This window comes from Mastacembelus armatus, chromosome 12 (assembly GCF_900324485.2).
Source record: "Mastacembelus armatus chromosome 12, fMasArm1.2, whole genome shotgun sequence".
Lineage (NCBI taxonomy): Eukaryota > Metazoa > Chordata > Actinopteri > Synbranchiformes > Mastacembelidae > Mastacembelus > Mastacembelus armatus.
In genome coordinates this window covers 385,186-411,084 of record NC_046644.1, presented here as the reverse complement: position 1 = coordinate 411,084, position 25,899 = coordinate 385,186, and the positions used below count along the sequence as shown (strand labels likewise).

The 25,899-nt window shown below is 41.6% G+C and overlaps 2 protein-coding genes across 5 annotated transcripts in view; both read left to right on the top strand.

The window, feature by feature from the left end:
- The window catches only part of LOC113124674 (rap1 GTPase-GDP dissociation stimulator 1-like), a 32,720-nt gene extending 26,456 nt beyond the window's left edge, over positions 1–6,264 (top strand). Inside the window, exons 13-14 of the mRNA XM_026297723.1 lie at positions 3,627–3,755; positions 6,137–6,264. Coding sequence (XP_026153508.1) covers positions 3,627–3,755; positions 6,137–6,264 — 257 coding nt within the window. The remainder of the gene's footprint in view (positions 1–3,626; positions 3,756–6,136) is intronic.
- Positions 6,265–11,779: 5,515 nt separating this feature from the next.
- Positions 11,780–25,526, top strand: LOC113124969 (aldose 1-epimerase-like). Of its 4 annotated transcripts, none has more exons than XM_026298180.2 (10): positions 11,780–11,870; positions 12,251–12,457; positions 14,374–14,528; positions 15,698–15,811; positions 16,051–16,143; positions 16,928–17,009; positions 17,693–17,713; positions 18,625–18,775; positions 18,945–19,119; positions 25,190–25,526. In XM_026298180.2, the coding sequence occupies exons 1-10, from the start codon at positions 11,861–11,863 to the stop codon at positions 25,292–25,294; spliced, it is 1,113 nt and encodes a 370-aa protein (XP_026153965.1). In that variant the 5' UTR covers positions 11,780–11,860; the 3' UTR covers positions 25,295–25,526. The 4 variants fall into 4 exon arrangements, with proteins under 4 accessions (XP_026153965.1, XP_026153966.1, XP_026153967.1 ...); XM_026298182.2 differs by lacking the exon at positions 11,780–11,870 and adding an exon at positions 11,875–11,921; XM_026298183.2 differs by lacking the exon at positions 11,780–11,870 and adding an exon at positions 11,995–12,159.
- The last annotated feature ends 373 nt before the right edge of the window (positions 25,527–25,899 follow it).

Below are 25,899 nucleotides of genomic sequence, written 5' to 3'. Positions count from 1 at the left end.
CAGAGCAGAGATGAAGCAGGGAGAATATTACTGATGCTAGAGTGAGGCGATATGGAAAAAATCTAAGCAGGATAATTTTTTCTCATCAGTTGAGATGGCATCTTCTGATAACTCCAAAAAGAACTTAAATTACTCCATCAGTTTTGATCATACAGATAAGAGCAATACATCATTCAAATCTGTAAAGGGTCTACTTTTAATTGTATACACTCATAATAACAAAACGCTGTGATTTTGTTAAATAAAGAAAGCAGACGGTGTGCTCTCTGTCTTCTCTGTCTCTGTCACCTCTTTGCACAGACATAAATAAAACAACCAGAATCTCAGCAAATACTTGCCTCATAAAAATAAGAAATATATGGCTAGAAAGCTGGAAAGTTTATTTTCTTGTCAGAGGAAAACCGCGACTCAGATGACGAACGTTTGAACGTTTTTGAAGAGCGACTGGACCCGGCGGAGGATATAATTCCTGATGAGTAATTCCCTCTCAGCCACATTCCTGACTCATTATGCGGGTCTTTGTCATCTCAGTTGAATCACGTGATTATTCGTGATCTTGCACAGCTTCTTGCATATGCCCTTTCTAAAAAAAAGGGGCCTTAGAAAAGTCTAATCAGTGTATTGTTTTCTGTTTTCTTAATAAGCGAACAAGATGATTTCACATTGTTTTGAAGCAAAACTTCTAGGCTGCAAGATCCAGTTCTCAGAAGTCTTGTGAACCAATGTTCTGTATGTGTTTTATGGCCTTATTTCAGTAACCTAAAAATTTTAGTTTTTCACTAACCATGCATATTAACCATGTTTTCTCAAAACACAATACTGCTCACATATTATTGTAGCCAAGTTTGTGCTGATTACAGTGTTATCAGACTTTATCCATTAATATTCAATTAAGTTTTACTTGAATAACGCCAAATCAATACAATCAAGCAAGCACTCTGCGACAGTGGAGGAAAAACTCCCGTTAACGGAAGAAACCTCCAGCAGAACCAAGCTCAGTTTGGGCGGCCATCTGCCACAACTGGTTGGGGTGAGTGGATAGAGGAGAGAGAAAAGAACAGCAACAATAAACAATGAATAGACTGGTGGGGCCAGTAACTGCACACCAGCAATATACAGCTCCAGGACCAGGGACACCTGCAGAAAGTACAGGGAGAGAGCACAGAGAGAGAGGAAGAGAGCACAAACTAGGGAAGCGAGAGAAAGCAAAAGGTTATTGACATTCAATGGTGGAATCTATATTTGAGGAGGGAGAGGAGGAGGAGAGGGTAAGGGAAAAAAGGGGAGGGTTAGGGTAGGGGAGCTCAGTGCACCGGTGGTCATCAGACAGTCTAAGCCTATAGCAACATAACTAAGGGATCGTTTTAAGTCTAGCCTTAAAAGTATAGAGTGTCTGCCTCTTGAACCCAGGCTGGGAGCTGGTTCCACGGAAGAGGAGCCTGAGTGCTAAAAGCTCTGCTTCCCATTCTAAAAATGAGAGGTCAAAAAATGCCTGTACATCTCAATTTTTATAGTTTAAACCCTAAATATGCCCCCAAATATGCTCCCAAAATACTTTAGTTTAATTTCAAACTCAGCTTAATACATTATTAGTGACCTAAATTAGTAAATTATATTGTTCTGTTATGGGAGAACTGTGTTTCCTGTTTTGGACTTTTATTTTGGTTTCCGAGTTTCCTGGTCACCTATGTCATAGGTAGCTTTATGTTCCATTATTTGAATTAATTTCACCTGCGTTCTATTAGTCTTTTGTTTTAGTGTGAAAAATACATCCCGATTTCCTTTGCTCCTCACTGGAGGATTAATGTTTGTTCTTGTTGTGCCTGCATTAGAGAAGCAGAGTTTTATGTATGCCGAGTGGCAGAGTTGCCTTGGCGGCTGCTATAGTGCTTGTGTCAGAGTGTTCTCCATGGTGCCTGAGCCTGGTGTGTCAAGGAATTAATAAAAGGACTGTGTCCTGCATTTGGGTCCTGCTCGACCCTTCACCTCACACCACCCACCCACCACATAACATGTTCCTAATAATTTAGTGTTAAAACACATGAAAAATTATACATTGCCACGAAAAAAAGCCATAAAAAATTGTGGAAAATATTTGTGGTTTCTGCAAACAATTGGTTAGATTCTAAGAAAAAATCTGCAAATCACTGAGGCCGTGAACTCAGAATCGGGACTTCGCGGGGGTACACTGCAATGGCTCTTCCATTTGAACTAGGTCAACGTACCAGGCAGGGGAATCCCCTTTCCCCACTTCTCGTCGCCCTGGCCCTTGACCCGCTGGCAGTTGCTATTCGAAGAAAACCTGCATTCCCAGGCATCAGTATAGGGCACAGTTGTCACAAACTTATGTTGTATGCAAATGACTTTCTTATTTTTAGATCAAGATGCCAAGATACTAGTAGATAGTCCTCCTTCATGAATTCACAAAACTCCTCCCAGACCCAAGTTTTTGCCTCTGCCACCGCCCCGGCCTCAGCACTCTTGGCCTGCTGGTACCCGTCAGCTGCTTTAGGAATCCCACAAGCCAGCCAGGCTCGATAGGACTCCTTCTTTGGCGTGGCGGCATCCCTTACCTCTGTTGTCCACCACCGGGTTCGGAGATTGGTGCCACAACAGGCACCACAGACCATGCGATCACAGCTCCAAGCCGCTGCATCAACAATGGAGGTGGAGAACATAGTCCATTTGGACTCATTGTCCCCAACCTCCTTTGGGATCTGGTTGAAGCTCTCTCGGGGGTGGGAGTTGAAGACTTCTCTGACAGCTCTGCCCCTCTCTTCACCCGGGTTTCCAAGTGAGCTGAAGTTCAGATTTAACAACTACAAAGTCGATCATCAACCTCCGGCACAGAAGTGCTAGTCACAGCACCCTTCCCAGACACTCAAAAATGGCCGGGTACTCTGTACTGCTGCTCGGCCCACAAGCCGAAACAACAGTGAGAGACTTCTCCTCGACCTGAAGGTGCAGGGAAGCGACTCTTTCATTCAACAGGGAAAACTTCAACACCTGGCAGCTCAGTTGGGAGCTATAATTAAGCACCACACCAGCCTGTTGCCTCTCACCGCGGGCAACTCCAGAGTAGAAGAGAGTCCAACCCCTCTCAAGGAGGGGCAATGCAGCAGTACACTGGACGCCTTCTAGGTTGCCTAAAGCCAGGCTGGCAGATACCTCTGCCTGCTGGAAGTGTCAGGATGAGTGGCACACTGTTGCACATGCTTTGGGAGTGTCAGAAGGTCCAGTCCATTAAAGTTTCATTAAAAAAAGAAATGCAGCAATGACATATACTTATATTTTGTTTTTTTTAATTTGACTATCATTTCTTTGTATAGACAATGGGTTTATAAAAATAGACTGTATTTCGTCACACAGAAACATGGATGCCTCTCATCTGGATATGGCTTGGGCCATCATTTTTCTTTTGCAAAACATGAAATACGACTCTTGTTTTGTCATTTCTAGTACTGCTGTCATTTATTTTTTTGAATTGTTTTTTCTTTATTGCATATCATGCTTAGGCCTGGTTCAGTTCTCAGATGTAGCATTTTGACACACTAACTTAATGTACATTTAGAAATGCATTTACATGTGTGTTTACTTATCTGTTTGTGTGTGTGTGTACATTACAGAGTCTATGAAGGATCCATTTAGAGTGGCGGAGCTGTTGCCTTTGCTGAAGAAGATGTTGGACGATCCTTTAGGTGCTGTTGAAGTCAAGTTCAGTGCTTTAGGTCTCATCTGCAGCCTGGCTAAATCCAGTATGTGTTCAATATTATGGCACACATTCACAGAAATGCTGTTTCATATATTCACATATTTCAAGATGCTTTTGAGTGAAAAACTGTAATGTTACACATGATCAAATAATATCTACAATGACACACAAAAGGTGTTTTAACTCTTACATGAAAAAATGCCAAGAAGATTTTTCATCTTAAATTGCAAAAATCTTGAATTTTCTCATGCAATTACTTCAGAAAGAATGTTTCTGAACATTTTCTTAGCACCACAGATGCCCGAACAGGATGCATCAGACAAATAAATCATCAAAATTGCTCAATATTTGTACATGACTTGCTTTGGAAACCATTCTGATTAGCCCTTGCACTTTTTTATACACCTTGTATCAAAAACGCCTATCTGAAGCTCAGGAACAAAAGTGGATTTTTCGGTTGACAGTTTAGATCAATGTTCAGTATTCAAACCAGTGTAGTCAAATTGTAGGGTGTAGGAGGTGTAGAAAAGCGTGACTGTAGAATCACCAGCATTACCCATAGTTTTCTAAATGGATGTTTTACAACATGAATATGCCATCATCACATGTCCATTCATGATAACCAGTCCAGATTGTACATATGTATATACAGGGGTGTGAAAAAGTGTTGGCCCCCTTCCTGATTTATCATTTTTTTGCATGTTTGTCACACTTTAATGTTTCAGTTCATCAAACAAATTTAAATAGTAGTCAAAGATAACACAAGTAAACACATCATGCAGTTTTTAAATGAAGGTTTTTATTATTATGGGAAAACAAAATCCAAAACTACATGGCCCTGTGTGAAAAAGTGTCTGCCCCCCCCCCCGTTAAAACATAACTTAACTGTGGTTACCTGAGTTCAATTCCTCAAGCCACACCCAGGTCTGATTACTGCCACACCTGTTTGCAATCAAGAAATCACTTAAATAGGACCTGCCTGACAAAGTGAAGTAGACCAAAAGATCCTCATAAGCTAGACATCATGCTGAGATCCAAAGAAATTCAAAAACAAATGAGAAAGAAAGTAATTGAGATCTATCAGTGTGGAAAAGGTTATAAAGCCATTTCTAAAGCTTTGGGACTGCAGCGAACCACAGTGAGAGCCTTTATCTACAAATGGCGAAAACATGGAACACTGGAGAACCTTCCCAGGAGTGGCTGACCGACCAAAATCACCCCAAGAGCGCAGCGACGACTCATCCAAGAGGTCACAAAAGACCCCACAACAACATCCAAAGAACTGCAGGCCTCACTTGCCTCAGTTAAGGTCACTGTTCATGACTCCACCATAAGAAAGAGACTGGGCAAAAATTGTCTGCATGGCAGCGTTCCAAGACAAAAACCGCTGCTAAGCAAAAAGAACATAAAGACTCATCTCAGTTTTGCCAGAAAACATCTTGATGATCCCCAAGACTTTTGGGAAAATACTCTGTGGACTGACGAGACAAAAGTTTAACTTTTTGGAAGGTGTGTGTCCCATTACGTCTGGCGTAAAAGTAACACCGCATTTCAGAAAAAGAAAATCATACCAACAGTAAAATATGGTGGTGGTAGTGTGATGGTCTGGGGCTGTTTTGCTGCTTCAGGACCTGGAAGACTTGCTGTGATAAATGGAACCATGAATTCTACTGTCTACCAAAAAATCCATAAAGAGAATGTCCAGGCATCTGTTTGTGACCTCAAGCTGAAGCGAACTTGGGTTCTGCAGCAGGACAATGATCCAAAACAGACCAGCAAGTCCACCTCTGAATGGCTGAAGAAAAAGAAAATGAAGACTTTGGAGTGGCCTAGTCAAAGTCCTGACCTGAATCCGATTGAGATGCTGTGGCATGACCTTAAAAAGGCGGTTCATGCTCGAAAACCTTCCAATGTGGCTGAATTACAACAATTCTGCAAAGATGAGTGGGCCAAAATTCCTCCACAGCGCTGTAACAGACTCATTGCAAGTTATCACAAATGCTTGATTGCAGTTGTTGCTGCTAAGGGTGGCCCAACCAGTTATTAGGTTTAGGGGGCAAACAGTTTTTCACACAGGGTCATGTAGTTTTGGATTTTGTTTTGCCTTAATAATAAAAACCTACATTTAAAAACTGCATGATGTGTTTACTTGTGTTATCTTTGACTAATATTTAAATTTGTTTGATGATCTGAAACATTAAAGTGTGACAAACATGCAAAAAAAGAAGAAATCAGGAAGGGGACCAACATTTTTTCACACCACTGTACTTCTGTTGTGTGTGTGTGTGTTTTAAGAAAAAAACATTTTATGTTCATTTTAAAAAACAGGTGGAAAATTATACACAGGGTATACAGCCCACACATGTATTGCTACTAGCTGCAAGTTACAGTTATTCCTTTTTTTCCCATCCTTGTCTACTTTAGGTTTGATGAAGGAGGAGCTGAGTTCTTTGAATATGAAGGAAAGCCTCAGTAAACTGGCAGATCATAGCAGCAGTAAACTTGCCTCGCAGGCCAGCTCCATACTGGCCATTCTTAGTGACACCAGCTAAACCAGCGCACTGCAGCGACAAAGGATCTCCTCTGCTGGGTGGATTTATCCAATTTATTCAGTTATATATTTTAATGCAAATGGTCTTAATGCACATAATTTACTAAATATTGAATTGGCTTCTAAAAATATCTCTTGTTGTGTGACAATAATTGCAAATTAAAAGAAGACCCCACAGTGGTGTGAATTTTAGTCTATAGGAAACACTATGAGGTGCTTAAAACCAAAGTGGTTCAGTCAGCATGAATGTGCTCAACATGTTCCATGGCAGTCTATCCAGAATTGATTATGGATTATTATGCATTATGAGAAATCCTCTGTGCAAAGCAGACATTTGGATGGTGTCAAAGGAGCATGCATAGAGATTACAAATAGAAAGGGTTTGTGTCTGCGAGCTAAATATAGTAACCTGTTGATCAGATTTCATTGTCATACCTTGGTGACCATAAATAGCACATACTTTAATAATCTGGCCAGTAGTTGTGGTATTTTACTGTGGACCAAAATGATGGGTGGATGGACACCACCTTATTTGGGTTCTGCTGGTATACAGTAAAAATATATTTGTGCTAATGATTTATTATTGTATTATAATATTATTTATTATTATAATCCCCTAACCTATTGAACACAAACCTCTGTCAACGTTTGCATTTCAAAGCTGTTATCAAGCTGTCAATGCTGATATCTTTTTCTTGAGGAAAGGTTCAAGTGGTAAGAATCAGATGTTCCCAGGATATGAACAACAAACTTATAGCAATACTAAAAATTGAAAAAGTGACTAGAATTTCTAGATATGGTGTTTGTACTGTGGTCATAATGGTGCCAAGATGGAAGAGTTCAAAACAAAAAAGATATCTGACCATGTAGAATCACTAAATATGGGGAATAAACAGCTTGTAATGACTTACTTGAAGTTTTAACAATGTGCAGCAAAAATATTTGATTTAAAACATTTTCAGTTTTAATGAATCAAGTTACAAATGATGATACTGGATATGATTGTAAATATAAAATGGAATGTACAGTGCTTTGGGCTTGCTTTCTCAGTGTCTTTGCAAATCTGGTGTAAAATCTTGTTTAAGACAGGTATTTTTGGTAGGCTGAAATCTGGTCAAAATGACCAAAGACTTCTTCTATCACCAGAATATTTAATACATAACCAGCTCATTGCTCATCATCAAAGCATTCAAAGCATACCATTCTGAAGAGCAGGAAACAAAACTATTACTGGAGCCACAATAACAAGCAATAAATTTGCATGGCAAGAACTTTGTTTGAAATCTTTGCAAATTTATTAAAAATAATTAAAAAAATAACATGTACATAAGTATTCACAGCCTTTGCTCAATACTTTGTTGAAGGTCCTTTGGCACCAATTACAACCTCAAGTCTTTTGAGTGTGATACTACAAGCTTGGCACACCTATTTTGGGCAGTTTCTGCCATTCTTCTTTGCAGTACCGCTCAAGCTTCATCAAGTTGGATGGGAAGCATTAGTGCACAGCCATTTTCAGATCTCTCTGGAGATGTTCAGTCGGGTCCAAGTCTGGGCTCTGGCTGGGCCACTCAAGAACATTCACAGAATTGTCCTGTAGCCACTCCTTTGTTATGTTGGCTGTGTGCTTAGGGTCATTGTCCTGTTGAAAGATGAACTGTTGCCCCAGTCTGAGGTCCAGAGCACTCAGGAGCAGGTTCTCATCAAAGATGTCTCTGTACATTGTTGCATTCATCTTTCCCTTGATCCAGACTACTCTCCCAGTTCCTGCCACAGCAGGATGCTGCCACAACACTGTAGGGATGGTATTGGCAAGGTGGTGAGAGGTGCCTGGTTTCCTCCAGACATGACGCTTGGCATTCAGGCCAAAGACATAAATCTTTGTTTCATCAGACCAGAGAATTTTGTTTTTCATGGTCTGATAGTATTTCAGGTGCCTTTTGGCAAACTCCAGGCTGTCATGTGCTTTTTACTGAAGGTGTGGCTTACTGGACTGATTGGTGGAGGGCTGCAGAGATGGTTGATCTTCTGGAAGAGAGAAACGCGGTGAATACTTATGTACATGTGATTTTTTTGTTTTTTGTTTTTGTTTTTTGGGGGGGGGGGGGGTTTGTTATTTTGAGGAAAATTATTAATTTAATCCATTTTGGAATAAGGCTGTAACATAACAAAAAAAAGTGAAGAGGTGTATATTGGATGTTGGGTCCAGAGCTGAACTGAAGTTGGGGATGTCTGCCTAAATGTTTGTATACAGTCTCTGTGCTAGCAGATCAGCAATTCTAAAGGGTTTTAAGACAAGTTGGGTAGCACTAACTAAAAGGTGCTCTAAGCAGCTGCACATTAGACTGAGGTGTTCTGATTTTGCAGCCATGCCATATGTGATAGATGGAAGCAGTTAGGAAGGTTTATACAGTGGGTACGGAAAGTATTCAGACCCCTTTAAATTTTTCACTCTTTGTGTCATTGCAGCCATTTGCCAAAATCAAAAAAGTTCATTTTATTTCTCATTAATGTACACTCAGCACCCCATCTTGGCAGAAAAAAACTGAAATGTAGAAATTTTTGCAAATTTATTAAAAAAGAAAAACTGAAATATCACATGGTCATAAGTATTCAGACCCTGTGCTCAGTATTGAGTAGAAGCACCCTTTTGAGCTAGTACAGCCATGAGTCTTCTTGGGAATGATGCAACAAGTGTTTCACACCTGGATTTGGGGATCCTCTGCCATTCTTCCTTGCAGATCCTCTCCAGTTCTGTCAGGTTGGATGGTGAACGTTGGTGGACATCCATTTTCAGGTCTCTCCAGAGATGCTCAATTGGGTTTAGGTCAGGGCTCTGGCTGGGCCAGTCAAGAACGGTCACAGAGTTGTTCCGAAGCCACTCCTTTGTTATTTTAGCTGTGTGCTTAGGGTCATTGTCCTGTTGAAAGGTGAACCTTCGGCCCAGTCTGAGGTCCTGAGCACTCTGGAAGAGGTTTTCTTCCAGGATATCTCTGTACTTGGCCGCATTCATCTTTCCTTCAATTGCAACCAGACGTCCTGTCCCTGCAGCTGAAAAACACCCCCACAACATGATGCTCCCACCACCATGTTTCACTGTAGGGATTGTATTGGGCAGGTGATGAGCAGTGCCTGGTTTTCTCCACACATACCGCTTAGAATTAACGCCAAAAAGTTCCATCTTGGTCTCATCAGACCAGAGAATCTTATTTCTCATAGTCTGGGAGTCCTTCATGTGTTTTTTGGCAAACTCTGTGCAGGCTTTCATGTGTGTTGCACTGAGGAGAGGCTTCCGTCGGGCCACTCTGCCATAAAGCCCCGACTGGTGGAGGGCTGCACTGATAGTTGACTTTGTGGAACTTTCTCCCATCTCCCTACTGCATCTCTGGAGCTCAGCCACAGTGATCTTTGGGTTCTTCTTTACCTCTCTCACCAAGGCTCTTCTCCCACGATTGCTCAGTTTGGCTGGACGGCCAGGTCTAGGAAGAGTTCTGGTCATCCCAAACTTTTTCCATTTGAGGATTATGGAGGCCACTGTGCTCTTAGGAACCTTGAGTGCTGCAGAAATTCTTTTGTAACCTTGGCCAGATCTGTGCCTTGCCACAATTCTGTCTCTGAGCTCCTTGGGCAGTTCCTTCGACCTCATGATTCTCATTTGCTGTGACATGCACTGTGAGCTGTAAGGTCTTATATAGACAGGTGTGTGCCTTTCCTAATCAAGTCCAATCAGTTTAATTAAACACAGCTGGACTCCAATGAAGGAGCAGAACCATCTCAAGGAGGATCAGAAGAAATGGACAGCATGTGAGTTAAATATGAGTGTCACTGCACAGGGTCTGAATACTTATGACCATGTGATATTTCAGTTTTTCTTTTTTAATAAATTAGCAAAAATTTCTACATTTCTGTTTTTTTCTGTCAAGATGGGGTGCTGAGTGTACATTAATGAGAAATAAAATGAACTTTTTTGATTTTGGCAAATGGCTGCAATGACACAAAGAGTGAAAAATTTAAAGGGGTCTGAATACTTTCCGTACCCACTGTATATTTAAGACTTCCAGTCATTCAAGTCACAGCACAAGATGTTTGTCGATGTGAGTGATATCTATAAGTCACAACTGTCACATACACCATTCAAATAAAATAGTGAATACACTGAGTTGAGCTAGTGTCCCCGTGTTCACAGAGACATGAATGCGGGGACACTGGCTCAACTCCTGCACCAGTCATCATGTACTGTATGTCTCCCCTTACTCTCCTTCCCTCATTTGCCATCTCTACTACTCTACTTTCCTCTGTTGAATAAAGGCAAAACTGCCCCCCCCCCCAAAAAAAAAAACAACTTAAAAAAAGCACCATGCTAGGAAACCACACACATCATGTAATCATTAAAGGTTTGTATATATAGTACACAATAATTCTCATACAATAATTGTTACAGTGCTCTAAGCAGTTTACTGTCCACTTAAAGTTGGCAAAAGGGTGAACATGAGTGTTCTATACAGCATAGAGTAAATAATTTTTCAACAGACACACTGTAATGCAACTGTTTTCCTGTAATGTTTCATGTAATATCTGTATTGACATATACTATATTCTGTCTACATAACTAGATATCACTTAACATTTGTGAAGAAATCTGTTTGTTTTACAGGGAGGATGTTTTTGACATTTTAGAGCTTTGTTCTTGAAAGAGCACAATAAAATTATACATTATCTTCCCTCAAATCTTGATAGTGTATTTTCTTCAATTGTCAAATCTTGACTTAACCTAAAGATCACAATAAATGTTTTATTTTTAAATTGTGATCAGCATGCTTTAGTCAAATGCCATTATATACTGTAGCTACAGCCACCAAGTCACATATCAGTGAGATCATTCAAAGTAACTCATTGTTTTCTTGCTTGGTGATTGTTGCAATCTTATTTGTCCCCATCAGAAACAAAATAACCAGACGTTCTCTGTTTCTCAGTATATTTGCCAATATTTTGGTGGAACTATTTAAAACAAGGGAAGAGTGTCCGGCTCACTACATTTGAGGACAAACATGTCCTGAATATTTTTCCTTAGAATTTTTTGGGGGGGTTTAGGAATTTTATATCCCGGAAATAAAACTGATCATGCAATGGGTATCTCATAAAATGATGCCTGTATGGTTTTTTCCCAATATATTTAAATGTGTCTACTCCAAGGCCAATACATGACATCCCCCAACCTAATTATATTTAGACAGCTTGAAGAAGACTGGAAATTAAAATCCAAATAATTAATGATACTGTGATGGACTGGTGACCTGTCCAGGGTGTACCCCTGCCTTTCACCCAAAGAGAGCTGGGATAGGCTCCAGCAGATCTTTGTGACCCTAAATAGGTATAAGCGGGTATAGATAATGGGTGGATAATTAATGATAATAATTTTTGGTGTCTAATAAATATTTCTTAGGGGGGAAAGAGAGAAGAAAGGCTTCTAGGATTTCAATAAAATAAAATCCTAAACTGACTCCGGCCTACCAGGTTGTACTGAGGGAGTACAAGGCCCGCTCTTTAAACACACGTCATCGTTATTACAGGAAGTCGGACGTAAATATGTGCAAAGTCTCATGACTTCATGTAAGTGTTTGTCAGTTGTTGATTGTACTGTCGACATTTATTCACTCAGGCGTACGTCGTTTATGTTCTTAGTTTTGTGTTAGTTAGGTCCTAAGTGTTTAACGTTAACGTTACATATAAGAAGCAAGTGCTTGTTACATATAAATACATACTTAGATTTACAAACGTAGCCAACACCTTATTTGTATATGCATCAGTAATTAAACTGCAGGGAGAGGCGCAGCCAGGTTTGCAGCCTCCACAGCTGTAGGCCCTGCAGTAAGTTGTTAGGGTCAGAATAGCCGTAACGGTAAAGCAGGAGGAAATGTGCCATATTTTTTGTCAGTTCATAACTCTTAGTTGGAAAACAGCCTTTTACCCTGTTCTGTTTTGCCCTGCAGTGGTTGTTGGAAAGACCAGGATGACTGAGGTGAGCCATCAGCCGTGGGGACAGTTGTCCGGCCTGGGTAGTGTGGACCTGTGGATCCTCCAGTCCTCCCAGGTGCGGGTGGAGGTCCTCACACTGGGTGCCATCATCAGGTCTGTGTACAGTAGAGGCAAAGATGGTCAGATGGACGACATAGTCCTGGGCTATGATGACCTGGAAGGTAGGGTAGGTGCATATAGTGCATAAAAAAATCTAATTAATGCAATGATTAACTTTCAGAGCTGGATATTAGAAAATTATTTTTGTTGTAGCACTGTGCAGTAAATGCAGTCTGGAAATGTTGATTTTGCTTAAAAAATGCAATGGATGAATGAAGTAACTTTTGTATAAAGTTTATTATATGTGTTGTAATCTCTGGCTTGTTTCTTACATGCATTCAGATTGTCCTGCGGCTCTTATATTCACTTTACCATAGAAATATCACTATATACAATAAACAGATAAAGGCACTTAGTCAGTAACATATAACATAAATAGTATAACTAACATATCAACAATTACTATTAAAAAGTCAGTTCCTGTCTGTAATGCCACTCCCCTAACAGACAGCAGCATAGAACAGTGCACTTGCCATGACAGTGTGGTAAAACATGCACAGCATGTCACTGCAGACACTGTACAAACCAAGTTGTCTCAAGAAGAAGAGGCGACTCTGCCCTTTTCTGTACACTGCATCCCCTTTGGCAGACCACTGCAGTTTTTTGTCCGGTACCACCCCCAGGTACTTGAAGGTATGTACAGTCTCCATCTCCTGTCCATCAATGCAGACTAACGGCATGGTGCTTTTGAGCTCCTAAAATCCACCACCAGCTCCTTAGCCTTGGTGGTGTTCAGGAGAAGACAGTTCTTTTTGCTCCAGTCAGTTAAGGCCTTCACTAGGTCCCTGTACTCCTCCTCCTGTCCACCATGCACACATGCCACAACAGCCGTATCATCAGAATACTTCTGTATGCGGTTGGACTCTGAGTTATACCTAAAGTCCGATATGTAGACCATGAACAGAAAAGGAGCAAGAACAGTCCCTTGTGGAGCGCCAGTGCTGCATTCCAGTATCCCAGAAACACATCTCCCTAGCCTGACATACTGCAGTCTGGATGTCAAATAGTCCATAATCCAGGATATCAGGGAGGGGACCACCACCATACAGTGTTGAAAGCACTCGAGAAGTTGAAGAACATAATCCTCACACACGACCTAGGCACATCCAGATAGGCATATGCCCAGTGCAGCATGTAGGAAGGCCCCAACTCCTTTTGCTTGTCCTTGGGTCTCTGTCCACTCCTACAACTGTGAAGTCACATGAGTCCGGTATGTTGTCGTTCAACCAGGACTCAGAGAGACATATAAGAGACATATCAAACTGCACTCCCTGTACAGGTTCTGGTTCCTCACAAGCTGTCTCCAGCTTGTCACATGCAGTGAGTTAATCTTCCCCATGAGCACAGAGGGCAGAAAAGGCTTGTATCTCCACCTTCTGTTGTTCCTCTTAGCCTTTAGCTTGGCCCCGGCTCTACATTCACGAAACTGTCTCCTCAGCATAGTCAGAATTGGGTGTGTCCAATCTTCAATAGGCCCAACAATTCCTCCATAGTGTACACTACTCTACTCGAGGTAGTGCACATCATAAGACAAAACATAACATACAAAAAAACACAGAGCTATTCTATTTGCTGCCACTCAGATTGGCGCATTTTTTGGAAAAAAAAAAAACGTTTATTTACATTCAGAAAGTGTGCCCTATTGATAATGTGCAAATCATATAAATAAGCAATTCATTTTTAAAAGTAAAGGAGATATTTGTTGTAGGTTTGTTTTCATAGCTTCAGAATGTAGCTGTTCCATTATGTCAGGCCAGAGCAACAATGTTTGGTTGCTTTGAATTTTATTAAAGAGCATGCTCTGCAAAACTTCAACGTGGTGGAGAACATGATATAGCACATACATTCTTGTCCACATAATCTATAGAGCAATACTATATAAAGTTGCATTTCAAAGAATAATATTACTGCCAGAGCCAAGAGAATCTGATATGAATGTAAGCCAGGTGAAGGTAAATAAGAGCCTGTGTGTTGTCAGGTTATGCATCAGACAAGCGGTATCTGGGAGCTGTGGTTGGGCGTGTGGCCAACAGGATCGCACGGGGACGCTTTGTAGTAGAAGGAAAAATGTACCATCTAGATATCAATAATGGACCTAATGCACTACACGGAGGGCTGCATGGCTTCAATAAGGTAAGAGTGACTTCTATTACTTAAATTTCAAGTTGTCTCAAAAAGCTAGTGTTAGCCTTTCCTGCTTCAGCCCTCTGACTGTGGTCGAAAGGCACAGGGGAAATAATCTCCTGGGCTGGAGCTAACTAACTCCAGGGACTAACTCCATCTGTTAAACTGTGGTGGGTGGACAAACTGGATAAGACTCGGTGGTGTCTTGAGAAGCTGTGGCTTTTCTTTAATATTACAACTTGATTCACACAAATGACTGTAGAAGGGGTGTACATAGCAAGCCCGCTTCTGGGTTTGAAGCCAAATAGGAAGTAGCTGTTGGCTCCAATAAGCCCTGGCTCCCTTTGACTTCCATTGAGCAAATCACCAAATCAGCATCAATTACTAAGTCACTATTGTTGTGTCTGTGTTTTTACGACACTAGAGGTAAGACGTTTGTAGCAATACACACATTCTATGCATCCACATAACTAGCAGAAAGTCCGCTAAAAGCACATCAAAACCGATTTTAGGAAAACTAAACACAATTTAAACAATGAGCACTTAAATGACCACATATCGAAAACAAGCTGAAGGTGCAAGACCTAAAATATGTTGTGAAAAATTCCATAAAACACATGCTAATGCAAGATCTTGTGCATCGTTTGAAAACTAACACTAAGCAGATTACAACAATACAAGTCCTATTTCTCAATTACTAAAACTCACTGAAAACCCAGCCAAGGAACTGCAGAAATAAATGTCAAATTATGAAGCCATGATTATGAATTTTATCTTACCTCTGCTGTTTTCTGTTCATAAGTTGTTTCTGTATAAAACAAAAATTTTGAGCAGAAATGGCCCAGAGCCTAACAGGGTAATATTCCTATTTTTATGTTTATTTGCTTCATAACACAAGATATTAAGGTAAATAACTGACCAATTAGGTGCCTCCTTTAATCCATGTCACCTCGTTCCACCACTTTGATTGAGCGGTTGCTTCACCCATACACATTGTGGCTTTAGGCTACCCGGCCCTCTGTGGTAGGAGTGGATTTGCTGCTGCTTGGACATTTAAGAACAGTGTAAAAAAATTGTAGAATAGATTTAGAATACATAGAATTAAATGTGTGTAACAGATATTGATATTTTATAGAGTGCATTTTTTCTCTAAAACTAAAACGTGATTGTCTCTTCAGGCTATCTGGTGTGCTTCAGCTGTGGAAAGTGGTGTCCAGCTGAAACTTATCAGTCCCGATGGAGACCAGGGTTATCCCGGAGAGGTTCAGGTTTCTGTCACTTACACCCTACAGGTAAACTCACTTTACTAACTGGGATTTGCTTTTGTGTTTCGGATTATGAATGATTCTGTATAATGCCACCCTTTATTGTCAATTGTGTATTTGTTTTACTGGATTAAAAATAACTTTGGCAGACTTTAAAAAACAACAAAATATTTATACTGTTTTACAGCACTTACATTTATAGATTTTGCATATATGCCTGCAGATGTAAGATCAGTAAGATGTGAATTGAACATGTTTGTGTTCAGGGGGAAGCACTAACTGCTAAATATCAAGCTCGGTCTACTAAAACCACCCCCATCAATCTCACTAACCACTCCTACTTCAACCTGGCTGGGCAGGTAAGTGCACATGATCAGCCGTATGGTCAGACAACATGTCAGCGCTGTATTTGTTGTTTAAAAAGTGGAAGAAATAACAGGAGGAAGGAGAATACGAAAGAGCCACTAAGATAGGGGAAGAGCACACAGGAGAAAATAAGCTAGTTTAGTTAGTTTGTTGGTTGGTTGGTTTCATGCCATGGTTATCATCTGGACTCAACTAAGCATGTACGTGGATATTAAGGCCTTGTAACTGAAGAGTAATTGATAAATAAAAATTTAAGATGATAGTACTTTTTGATAAAAGACTAAACCCGACCATACTGTTAATGTATTCTTTAACAAATATTACCTGTCATTACTCCTGCATTACAATGAACCCATGTAATTGGTTCTAAAAAACTCTGCGACTGCATTTTTATTTCAATTAAAACAGATCTAAGGTCAGCAAATTACTCTAAACACTGAACACAAATTCGTCCTCCCAGGGTCATGAAAATCAGAAATTGTGAAGTTGTTGCCAGGACCAAAGATTTGAATAGAGGCATAGATTAAAGTATATATACACTCGCTGTTGTGTGTGTGTACATGGCTTTCTGTGGTTGTGCAGCCAATTTTTAGTTTAATACCACTGTAAGAACACTTCTGCATTGTCAGATAGTGGCTGGTCTTCATGCATTCAAAGGTCTGTTTCAGGGTTAGGATATGGTTTTAGGGTCTGGTTAGAATTAGGATTAGGTCAGATGTTTAGCTGTGATTAAGATAGAAGAGCTAGGACATGCATTATGCCAATCTGTGTCTACAGGCTGCAGCCAATATCTATGACCATGAAGTGTCCATCAGTGCCCAGTACTACCTGCCTGTGGATGAGACATCAATTCCTTCAGGTAAAATTTTGACATTTGTGATTTATCACACATGTTTTCTGGCAACAAAGACCAAAACCAAACAATAGCAAATGACTCATTTCAGCTTAAAGGCAATCAGGATGTGTGCCATTTACAAAAAAATCAAAGTTACACCAGCAGTTTGAGGAATTTTTAATACCACCTGACAGTAATAAATTGTGTGAGTACAGAACACATGCAGGATGGTATCAATAATATTTGATTATTTCTGGATCTCTGTTAAAATTTGTTTTTGTTTTTAAAAAATGTCATCATGTTGTCATCATAAATTGCAGCGTATTTAATGTGACTGCTTTTCTGATAGAAAAAAAGGAAAATATATGGCAAAGATGTAGCTCAGCCCTAGTGCTTAAGATTCATACGATATAACCACAACATCCAGCTTGATTCTAGTCTGACCCTTTCTCTCTCTCTAGTATCTCTCTCTCTCTCCCAAATGGCCATTAAAAAAAGTCAGTGTAAAGTCACCAGAAATGTTTTTATATTTAGTAAACATACAGGCAATGGGGAAATGTGGAATGAACACTATATTTAATAAACATTATGATTTGTGACTCATTTTTCTTAAAACATGAGTCTTTGTCTTCCACAGCAAAATATTCTTTGCCTATGAACCTCTCTGTGCTACAGTCTTCCTGGTTCTGCCTCTGTCTTTGTTTCAGCATCTGTTTCTGTTTCCAGAGGTCAGGTCCTGTAGTCTTTTATTATTGCATTATTATATTTATTATTGCATGTTAGCTGTCATGCCACTATTAATACAGGCATGGAAGCATGAACCCTTGTATTTTTGTGTGTGTGTGCTCCTTCATGCTCTGTCAGACAAACATTCTCATTACTCTGCAATTAGCTTTGGTTTTCCCTGGAGACAGAGGAGCTAATGACTATGTATTTATATCACAGAATCTGTTACAATGGAAATCCACTCCTAGCACTGAAATTATAGTCTTAAAAACTTGGATCAATTCAGTGACATGGACAGTTAAAATTAGTGGGCTGTGCTCAAAACCTGACTATCTGATCCAGCCTGTTTTCAAAGCATGTGATTTCAATCTGACCAGGAGGATAATTTTAGGGTGATGAAACAGTATTTTGAAAGAAGAGCCAAAGAGAATAGTATCGTTACATCTACCATCCAGAGCTCTTCTCTTTAATCTGGATCTTTGTTGAGTTTGTCACATACCAGTAGACAGCAGCACGGATTAATACATGTTCTTTCCCATATGCTGCACATAAAACGGTGCATCATCCAGTGAGTGTAGGTTAGATCAGTCAGACACTGTGCATTTTTAATACAGTACACAGCACACAATTCTGTGTGAGGGTAAAATGAAGAACTTGTGTTTTAACAATCAAAGAGGAATTCTACAGATAGAATAGTGATTTCACTATTTTTCTGACATCCTTTTTTCCCCCATTTGCTTGCTGCATTACATTTTTAAAGCATTTGTTTCTAAAAAAGTAGAATTGTTTGTTTTTATTCTAAATGCCAGGAGCATATTCCAAAAAAAATCCCTGTAACATGCTGGTCTCTTTAGCAAATTTTGGCCATTTTTGGTATCACATAACCCCAATCAATAACCTAATCTATCTACAGGGGAGGTCAGAGCAGTGGAGGGTACACCCTTTGACCTTAGAAAGCCTGTTCTTATTGGCCAACGGCTGAAGGAAGTTCCAGGTTTGGGGTTTGACCATAATTTCTGTCTTTCGTTACCCAGAGATGCCTACACAGAAAGACATGCAGCCAGGTGTGTTGCATTCTTTCTCCCTCTCTCTCTCTCTCGCTCTCTCGCTCTCTCTCTGTCTCTCACACACACACACACACACACACACTTCCTCTAACTATGGTCAGATACACTGTATACATACAAGCCTTTTTCTTTAATAATGTCTGTATTACCTCTTTCTTCACATCAGAGTGTATCACCCAGCCAGTGGGCGTGTCCTGGAGGTTTCTACCAACCAACCAGGAGTGCAGTTCTACACTGCCAACTTCCTGGATGGCTCAATTAGAGGAAAGGATGGGGCTAGATATAGAAAGCACAGCTCTTTCTGTCTGGAGACACAGAATTGGCCTGATGCTGTCAACCAGGTATGATCATGATGGAGGAACTGTCATATCTGACAGTGGTTTATGACCCTTTGTCAACTATTATTTGGTTTTACTTTATTGCAATTGTAGTTTTTTTTGTAAAAGGTAATTTAAATCTGTGGTTTATTTGTGTTTACAATATTTTATGAAGACTGAGATATAGTTACAGCTCCAGAATAAATCTTTATTAAGAATATTTTAGCAGATGTGTTCCTATAGTATGTTCAAAAATAAATCACTTTAGCTAATGTAACATCTGGAATTATTAATGTTATTACTGAAATGAAATTGTTTATGAAAAGCTGCATCCAATTGTCAAACAATTGAATGTTTGACAATTTGAGACTTTGAATATATCAGTAAATTACTGAATACAACAGTAAATCACATCATCAAAACATGAGAATCTGGAGAAATGTCTATGCTGAAACCCAATGTTTCAATCATTCTGTGATGGACATAACTGCATGGACTCAGGGATACCTCCAAAAATCACTGTCTGTGAACACAGTTCACAATACCATCCAAAAATCCAAATTATAGCTCTGTCATGCAAAGAAGAAGCCATATATGAACGTTTCACATGCTTCACTTTTCACAGATACAAAATCACAAAATGCATTAAAACAACAGAGACAAAATAATAACATAATATCAGGACTCAGACATAATCTGTCTTCAATCTACCAGGCTGCCCTTTCATCTGTTCCCAGCAAATTAAGGAACAAATCAAATGTCTGCCAGGGAGGACACATTCTTGGTGAATCAGAGGGGTCATATGAGTCTACCATTAGATCCTTAGACCCTCACCTGAGCTCATTCCTATTGTTCACCTAACGAGCCTATTCAGGCCAGGTGTGAAGTGAAACCAACTCAGGAATGTGGGTCTAATGACTCTCACACCATTTACATAGCTCACCTAATGAGCCTATTTGGACCAGGGGTGGAGTGAAACCAACCTGAAGGGTAAATATGAGATTCCATACCAGCTTTCTCTTAGACTGATGAAGCTACTTGGATGAGTAAGGCAAGGCAAGGCAAATTTATTTGTATAGCACCATTCATACACTACGCAATTCAAAGTGCTTTACAAGGCATATAATTACATTAAAAGTATTGAAAAGAGCATCCAAAGACATTTAACATAAAATAAATTTAAATCAAATAAAGTAAATTAAAATAAGACATAAAAGCACATTAAGAAAACAAGAATGAACAATTATTTGAAGGCAGCAGTAAACAACAGTGTTTTCAGTCCTGATTTGAATGAGCTGACAGTTTGAGCAGACCTCAGGTGTTCCACAAGTGAGGAGCATAGTAACTGGTTCTGGTTCTGGGAACACACAGTAGACCTGTCCCAGATGATCTGAGGGGTCTGGAAACCTCATAGGGAACTAATACATCTTGAATATATTTTGGTCCACAACCATTTAGTGCTTTATAAACTAGCAATAAGATTTTAAAATCTATCCTTTGGATCCTATCCAAAAACAATCACTTCTGTCTTGTCTGTATTGAGCTGGAGAAAATTCTGGCACATCCATTCTTTGACTTGATTAATACACTCACGTAATGAAATTAGAGGACTATAATCATGAGATGATACTGATATATAAAGTTGGGTGTCATCTGCATAGGTATGGTAGTCAATGTTGTATTATTCCATAATCTGAGCAAGGGGCAGCATGCAGATATTGCATAAGAGAGGACCAAGAATAGACCCTTGAGGAACCCCACATTTCATTTTTGTTCGCTCAGACTCATAATTACCAAGTGAGACAAAATAGTCTCTATCTTGTAGGTAAGATTTTAGCCAATTTAACACTGTGCCAGTAACTCCCACCCACGTTTCTAGTCTATCAAGCAGCACATCATGATCAACTGTGTCAAATGCAGCACTGAGATCCAGTAGTACTAAAACAGAGGTTTTGGATTCATCATTATTCAAATGTAAATCGTTTAAAATTTTAATAAGTGCAGTCTCTAAAAAGATTCTAAAATCTAAAAAGATTGTTTTGCACCATTAATCTGTGAATTTGTTGAAAAACTACTTCTTCAATTATTTTTCCCAAAAATGGAAGATTTGATATTGGCCTGTAGTTACCTACTGCTGAACCATCTAGATTAGGCTTTTTAAGAAGCGGTTTTATAACAGCAGTTTTTAAGGCCTGGGGAAACTGCCCTGACTGAAGAGAACTATTGACAATCTGCAATACATCTGGAGCTAAGCTGTTAAAAACATTTTTTTTTTTAATTTGTTGGTAAAATATCAAGGCAGCATAATGTAGATTTTAATTGTAGAAGGGTTCTGCCAGAGCTCTGTGATCAAGGAGGAGTAGTGAAACGTTTCGACCTAAAAACTAGAAGTCCAGTTGCCATGACTCAACCTCTAGATAACTTCACCTGGATGACTGAGAATCTTCACAGGCAACAACAAAAAACTAAAACGGAGACTGAAGAAGAGAGCGGCCTTCCAGCTAGTTATCAGGGCTCAATTGAAAAGCACTCTGATGGTATGGGGGTGCATTAGTTTGTATGGAATGGGCAGCTTGCACATCTGGAAAAGCAATACTGAAAGATATATCCAGGTTTTAGAGCAGCCAATGATCCCATCCAGATGATATCTTTTTAAAGGCCTTGCATATTTCAGCAGGACAAAGCCAAACCTCATACTGCATCTATGACAACAGCATGGCTTTGTAGTAGAAGAGTCTAGGTGCTGATGCTGTTTTTTCACATAGGGCCAGGCAGATTTGGACAGCTTTTTTTCCCTTAATAAAAAAAAATAAAGAATTTGAAGGCAAATACTTTTTCACAGCACACTTTATCTGGCAAGAATGGGACATTATCCATCCATCCATCTTCTTCCGCTTATCCGGGACCGGGTCGCGGGGGCAGTAGCCTAATCAGGGATACCCAGACTTCCTTCTCCCTGGACACTTCCTCCATCTCTTCCGGGGGGGACACTGAGGCGTTCCCAGGCCAGCCAGGAGACATAGTCCCTCCAGCATGTCCTGGGTCTTCCCGGGGCCTCCTCCCGGTGGGACATGTCCGGAACACCTCCCCAGGGAGGCGCCCAGGAGGCATCCGAAACAGATGCCCGAGCCACCTCAACCGCCACCGACCATATTGCTGCTGCAGATGCCCCGATCCGTCTGTCAATCTCACGTTCCGTCCTCCCCTCACTCGTGAACAAGACCCCGAGATACTCAAACTCCTCCACCTGACGCAGGATCTCCCCACTGGCCTGGAGATGGCAAGCCACTTTTTTCCAGTTGAGTACCATGGCCTCAGAATTGGAGGTGCTGATTCTCATTCCAGCCACTTCACACTCAGTTGCAAACCGCCCATGCGCACGCTGGAGATCCTGACTCTATGGAGCCAACAGGACAACATCATCTGCAAAAAGCAGAGATGAGATTCTGTGGTCCCCGAACTGGACTCCCTCCGGACCTTGGCTGCGCATAGAAATTCTGTCCATAAAAGTAATAAACAGAACCGGTGACAAAGGGCAGCCCTGCCGGAGTCCAACGTGCACTGGGAACAGGTCTGACTTACTACCGACAATACGAACCAAGCTCCTGCTCCGTTTGTACAGAAATATAGCCCGGATAGCCCACAGCAAAGGGCCCCGGACCCCATGCTCCTGGAGCACCTCCCACAGGATGTCATGAGGGACCTGGTCAAATACCTCCTCCAAGTCCACAAAGCACATGTGAACTGGTCGGGCAAACTCCCATGAGCTCTCAAGCACCCTCGAGAAGGTATAGAGCTGGTCCAGTGTTCCGTGACCGGGACGGAAACCGCATTGTTCCTCCGGGATCTGAGGTTCGACCACCGGCCGGATCCTCCTCTCCAGCACCCTGGCATAGACCTTCCCCGGGAAGCTGAGGAGTGTGATCCCTCTATAGTTGGAACACACCCTCCGGTCCCCTTTCTTAAAAAGAGGAACCACCACCCCAGTCTGCCAATCCAGGGGTACTGTCCCCGAATGCCACGCGATGTTGCACAGGCATGTCAGCCATGACAGCCCAACCACATCCAGAGACTTGAGGTTCTCGGGGCGGATCTCATCCACTCCCGGTGCTTTGCCACCGAGGAGCTGCTGAACTACCTCAGTGACTTCAGCTGGGGTGATGGATGGATCAGCCTCTGAATCCCCAGCCCCTGCTTCCCTTATGGAAGACGTGTTGACAGGATTGAGGAGATCCTTGAAGTATTCCTTCCACCATCCGACAATATCCCCAGTCGAGATCAGCAGCTCCCCACTTCCACTGTAGACAGTGTTGGCAGAGCACTGTTTCCCCCTCCTGATACGCCAGCAGTTTGCCAGAATCTCTTTGGGGCCGACAGGTAGTCCTTTTCCATGGCCTCACCGAACTCCTCCCATACCCGAGTTTTTGCCGCTGTCACTGCCTGGGAGGTGGAAAACATGGTCCATTTGGACTCAATGTCCCCAGCCTCCCCCAGGCTCTAGTTGAAGCTCTCTCGGAGGTGGGAGTTAAAGACTCCTCTGACAGCTGGTTCGGCCAAACATTCGCAACAGACCCTCACAGTACGTTTGGGCCTGCCAAGACTGTCCTGCTTCCTCCTCCGCCAGCGGAACTCACCACCAGGTGGTGATCAGTTGACAGCTCTGCCCCTCTCTTCACCCGAGTGTCCAAGACATACGGCCAGATCAAGATGGGGTCAGATGACACGACTACAAAGTCGATGATCGACCTCTGGCCTAGGGTGTCCTGGTGCCATGTGCACTGATGGACACCCTTATGCTTGAACATGGTGTTCGTTATGGACAAATTGTGACTAGCACAGAAGTCCAGCAACAGAACACCACTCGGGTTTGTATCGGGGAGGCCGTTCCTCCCAATCACGCACCCTCCAGGTTTCACTGTCGCTGCCCACGTGAGCATTGAAGTCTCCAAACAGAAATATGGAGTCCCCAGTAGGAGCACCTTTCAGCACCCCCCTGAGAGACTCCAAAAAGGCCGGGTACTCGGCACTATTGTTCGGCCCATAGACCGAAACAACAGTGAGAGACATGTCCCCGACCCGAAGGCGCAGGGAAACGACCCTTTCACTTCGGAGGGAAAACTCCAACACGTGGCGGCTGAGCTGGGGAGCTATGAGCAAGCCCACACCAGCTCACCGCCTCTCGCCGCGAGCAACTCCAGAGTAGAAGAGAGTCCAAACCCCTCTCAAGGAGCTGGGTTCCAGAGCCCAGGCTGTGCGTGGAGGCGAGCCCGACTATCTCTAGTCGTTACCACTCGACCTCCCCCAGTGAGGTGACATTCCATGTCCCTAGAGCCAGTTTCAGCATCCAGGGATCGAGTTGCTGAGGTCCCCGTCCTCGACCACTGCCCAATCCACTAAGCACTGGCCCCTTATGGATCATCCTGCGGGTGGTGGGTCCACAGAAGGGCGGCCCCACGTTGCTCTTTCGACCTTTGCCATGGGGGGAGACCCAGCCACCAGGCACTCGCCAACAGGCCCCAACCCCTGGCCTGGCTCCAGGGTGGGGCCCTGGCCCTGCTAGGGGCATATAGCCCCGGACAACATAGCTCCTAGGATCATTCGGGCACTCAAACCTCTCCACCACGATAAGGTGGCGGTTCAAGGAGGGGGAATGGGACAACATTCCCTTCCAAAACTCCACCAATTGATCTTCTCAGTTCCCAAATTATTACAGACTGTTATTAAGGAAAAGGGGATGCTGTCCCAATTTCAATTTTTTTTTCTGAAAATGGTGTAATTCTCAGTTTAAAGATTTGATATGTTTTCTGTGTTTTATTGTGAATAAAATACGGGTTTGTGTGAATAAAATGGAATTGACAGTCAAAATTTGCCTTCAGGCTCTAAGCCAGAGAATCAGACACAGCTGTCAGCAACTGTACCTTACGTACTAAGAATAGGGACAGCTTCATTCAGTGTAGGGTTATGTAATGGTAATTAGTTCACGTTTTCTATAAAAAGGAATATAGATTTATTTCTTATTCCTATTACAAATATGTGAACAGCAAAAAAAACTCCATCATAATGTGTGTGTGTGTGTGTTTCTGTCTGTCTCCAGAGTTCATTTCCTGACTGTCTCCTGCATCCTGGTGAGGAGTACCAACATGTCACTCGCTTCACCTTCAGAGTGACCTCTACCAACAGTGGAACAGCAAAAAATTAAGTAGAAAATGAAGGCTCATTATGTGGTAAAAACCGTATACCAAACAGTTAAGAAGCCAGTGCCTTTTTTAGGGCAGATTTAGTTCCCTATTGAGTAACTGTGTAATTTGAGAATTTTAGTGTTACCAGTGTTACAGGTGGAATATGCAACAGTTCAGCTAGACTGCAATTTATGACCTGGTGCCATGGTTCTTATATTTAACTAAAAAGTAATAAAGAGCTTACTGACTCTGGGTGGTTATTTCTTTCTGTTTGTTCAAATGGGTTCTTTTTGGCATCAGATTGGTCCCTGCTAATTGAAGAAATGTTTGCCATCTGTCCTATTTATGCAGCATTAAGAATCAGGGCTGTCAGACTAAGGCTATATAAATTATGTTACGCAACACTGCACTGTGTGAGTTTTCACATGTGCTCAATGTTTTACACAGGCTGAACTACGGCATTAGGTGAGGAGGCGAGCTTGGGTGAGAGGGCATCCTACGCCTCTGCTAAGAGATGTGTTGCTATGGCAACCTCTAACCAATTGCTCAGAGAGGTTTTTGACAGTTGAGATTTCATACATTTCACACCACACCAGAGCTGCTGAAAAAAAAAAAAACATCTCCA

Coding starts and splice junctions, on each gene's coding strand:
- LOC113124969 (XM_026298180.2), top strand. Junction 14,529..15,697: donor GGCTGCATGGCTTCAATAAG/GTAAGAGTGACT, acceptor TTGTCTCTTCAG/GCTATCTGGTGTGCTTCAGC. Junction 18,776..18,944: donor ACAGAAAGACATGCAGCCAG/GTGTGTTGCATT, acceptor TCTTCACATCAG/AGTGTATCACCCAGCCAGTG.